The following is a 3,565-nucleotide window of genomic DNA, read 5'->3' as shown; positions in this document are numbered from 1 at the left end:
CTTCAGTATGTTGTCAATGCGGCTTTCCTTGCTTCTTTGTATGCCCATATCTCGACGCCGCACGCACGCCAGGGTGGGGTTGTGGACCTGATTTCTACACCACGCAAGCCCTCCGAGGCTTTGCGAGGTCACAGGTAAAATTTAAGGGTTATTATGTTTTTCTCAGTAATCCTACATTACTTAGCATGAATATAAATAAATTGATGATAACTCAATTTGCAGCTTGATTACAGTTTAGGCAAGAACCCACTGCTACGTACATTGTCGGTTTTGGAAACAAGTACCCCGAACATGTTCATCACAGAGGGGCATCGATCCCTTGCGACGGTGTTAAGTATGGCAGGTGCAGAATGGAAGCAGAGTAAGAAGGCAAACCCTAATATCATCCTCGGAGTAATGGCTGCTGGTCCTGACTGGCATGATGGCTTCAAAGATGTCCACGATGAGGAACTACAACTACACGGAGCTTCCTCTTGCAGAAAATGCTGGTCTGGTTGCAGCACTGATTTCCCAACCTGACATTGGCACTGCAGGCAGAAGTAGTTGAGTTGACAAGAACACAATCTTCTCAGCAGCTCCCCCCATAAAGAGCAGAGGCCGCAGACAGAAAGGAGACAACATAAGCTCACATAGCTTCTAAATTCTGAACCTGTCAAAATTGCATGCATGATGAAATTGATGATCAGTATCAAACAAATAATCCGCCAATCATAGACTGGAACTTGTGTGCAATTTCTTAAACTAATTCTGGGATCCTTGTTATTCATATGCAAAGCTCATCTGCAAAGGTTCTTCCTTCCTGTTGAAATGATAGGCCTTCAAGTCAAATTGTACAGGAGCGACTTTCTCGTCGTAGTAAAGGATTTCTGTATCCTTCATACATACAGCTCGCTTCATCTTATTCCACTCATCTCTGTCTTCAATCCTAATACAGCACACGACTAATAAATGCCAATTCACTGTAGCCATCGTCCATGGTAGTTAAGCTCTGATATGCACGACGACAGAGCCTCCCGTACCATCTTGTTGTTGCCCTCTACGTACAGGACGTCTTCAAACAGACTCTTTGCCTGCTCCAGCAGCCTTATCTTCTCCTTGTTGTTCCGGGACCGCAACTGGGATCGCTGCTGCAGCGCGCTGCCCCATCTGTAGAGAGCTGCAACGCCACATTGCTTACATGTGAGCATCATACATAACCAACAACGAGGTAGGAAATGAAGTATCCATGTTAAAACTTGTAGGGAAATTCAGGCTAAAATACAGAGCAGCATCGAACCTTCTGGAGCATAAGTGTTGCTTTTGGATAACATGGCATCAAACTTATCGATTGCAGCCAAATACACCCGATCAGCATCAACTGCTGCTTCCTGCATCAGTTTTTCTTTTCACAGTAAGTCACAAATAACCAAAAAAACTAAATAGTTAGCGGCATGTTACATTCTCATAATTTGTTTGACTGATGCCTAGTATTCTGAGTTTCTAGGCTGTTTGCACTGTATTAAATGATTGCAACAGAACAAAAATAGGTGTTTATCATTCTCATTTACCAACATCACAGGGTAACTAGCAGCAGTAATTATACATTATGCAAATCATTAGCTAGATGATAAATACGACATCAACTTGTTATAGCTAGATGATAAATACGACATCAACTTGTTATGTGAGATAAGTGGTATACATTATGTGAGCATGTGCATACTGTATAATAACGTCGATGCTCATACCGGTCCGATGTCGGCAAGCAGTTGGCCACGAAAGATAAGCGCCAGTCCCCAATTGTACAGCGCCTTGACGTCGCCCGAATCAATTGACACAGCCGTCCTATAGCTTCTGCCAGCCTCAACAAGGAGGCTCTCACACTCTTCGCAAACGCCCACTAGCGCGGACGAAATGCTCTCTCTGTTAAGGATTCTTCTGTCAAGCTTCCTGGACTGTGAGACACGCTCTCTTCCATTCAGATATGCCCCACTGTTGGAAAGCAGCGTCCTCAGCTCTCGGCTAATCTTGAGCTTGAGCTCCCCATGGAGGAGGTAGGTGTTCCCTAGCTGACCCACCGCCACCAAGCTTGTCGGTCTCAATGCAACAGCGGTGGACAGAAGCCTTGCTGACCTATACAGCAACGCGTCCGCGGCCTCTTCGTCGTCCCTGGCCATCATGCATTCCCTCGCCTTCCTCAAGATCTCGGCAGCCTCCTTAACGTTGCGGCTGAACTCTTCAGCGTCTGAACCCATGGCAGCACCACCACCCTCATCATCATCTGTAAGTGGTTGCTCATCAACACTGGAGGCGCCACTGCCCACAAATTCATCAATCGGCATCCCCCGTGCTCCACTCGCTCGGCTCTCACCGCCGTCGCGGCGCTCGATCTTCAGCCTGTACGACCTGTCCCGGATCTCGAGCGTCCTCTCCAGCAAAGAGGACTCGGCGGATTCAGCGGCGGCGAACCTGCCGCCTTCTTCAAAGGGACCATCATTTCGCACCCTGCTGCCGTGGCCATGCCTGTGCTTGGACACCAGCCTCTCCAGCCGGTCGTCGTCTTCCTGCCCACTCTCAGAACTGAACCCGGCATCCTCAAACCCATTGGCAGCAGCATCCTTGCCATCGAACGGCAGCATGTCGAGCGGCCGGGCACTTCCGGCGGCCGTTGAATCAGCCGGCTCGTGTTCCCCATCCCCTTGCTGGGCATGAGCTACACCAGAGCCTGAATTACTCTTGGCATCGGCCGTAGCGGTGGTGGCGGCGGCGGCATCAGGGGCGACGGCCTTGGCGGGCTTCTTCCGCGGCGAGGCGAAGCTGAGCTCCCGCAGGGCGGCCTTGGCCCAGCCCCCGACGTAGCCGGCGACCTCCCTGGCCACCTCGCCCAGCGCGGCGTCCCCGCCGCTGGCCTGGTCAGGGCCGGCCGCCGCCGCCACGGCCGCGCAATCGAGGAGCGCATCGCGGGCGCGGTCGAGGTGCTCGAGGATTGGGCGGCCCTTGTCACCGCCGTCGTCGTCGGCCAGGAGGCGGTCCTTGAGCGAGAGGAGGCGGGCGTCGAGATCCGCGAGGAGGGCGGCGAGGCGGTGGCTGGAGGGGGCGCCGGGGGCGAGGTGCCTGGCGGTGGCGAACCCGGCGGCGAAGACGGCGGCGAGGAGCGGGGCGGGCGGGAGGCGGGAGAGGGAGAGCGCGGCGACGGGGAGGAGGAGGAGGGGGAGGCCGTAGGGCGCGGCGGCGAGGGATTGCGTGATGCGGAGGAAGGGGAGGCCCAGCGGGTCGTCGGCGGCAGGGAGGTCGGCCCAGCCGTTGTAGGACGCGGCGGCGGAGGAGGAGCAGCAGCGGGTGGAGGTGGAGGCTCGATGCGGGCGGGATCGGACGGGGAGGAGGTGCGTGTGTCGGAGGTGGAGGTGGAGGCGGAGGCGGAGGCGGGATGGTGTCGGCGGCCTGGAGAGGAGGAGGAGGAAGAGGGGCTGCGAGGAGGAAGGAGAAGGGAGGGCAGAAATGGCGGAGGAGGATGCCGCCGCGGCCGCCATTATCCCACCCCACCACTGCCCCCGCCGCCTGTCTACCCCTTTTTCAGTGTGAGAAA

The 3,565-nt window shown here is 54.7% G+C and overlaps 1 protein-coding gene across 1 annotated transcript; it reads right to left on the bottom strand.

The window, feature by feature from the left end:
* Positions 1-732: 732 nt before the first annotated feature.
* On the bottom strand, positions 733-3,565 carry LOC109764198 (uncharacterized). Its single transcript, XM_020323048.4, has 3 exons — positions 1,728-3,565; positions 1,277-1,367; positions 733-1,156 (listed from the first exon to the last, which is right to left on the bottom strand). Exons 1-3 carry the CDS (start codon positions 3,507-3,509, stop codon positions 957-959), a joined length of 2,073 nt encoding a protein of 690 aa, XP_020178637.1. The 5' UTR covers positions 3,510-3,565; the 3' UTR covers positions 733-956.

The sequence above is a fragment of the Aegilops tauschii genome, chromosome 7 (genome assembly GCF_002575655.3).
Source record: "Aegilops tauschii subsp. strangulata cultivar AL8/78 chromosome 7, Aet v6.0, whole genome shotgun sequence".
Taxonomy (NCBI): Eukaryota; Viridiplantae; Streptophyta; class Magnoliopsida; order Poales; family Poaceae; genus Aegilops; species Aegilops tauschii.
This window is presented reverse-complemented; position numbering and strand designations above follow the sequence as displayed.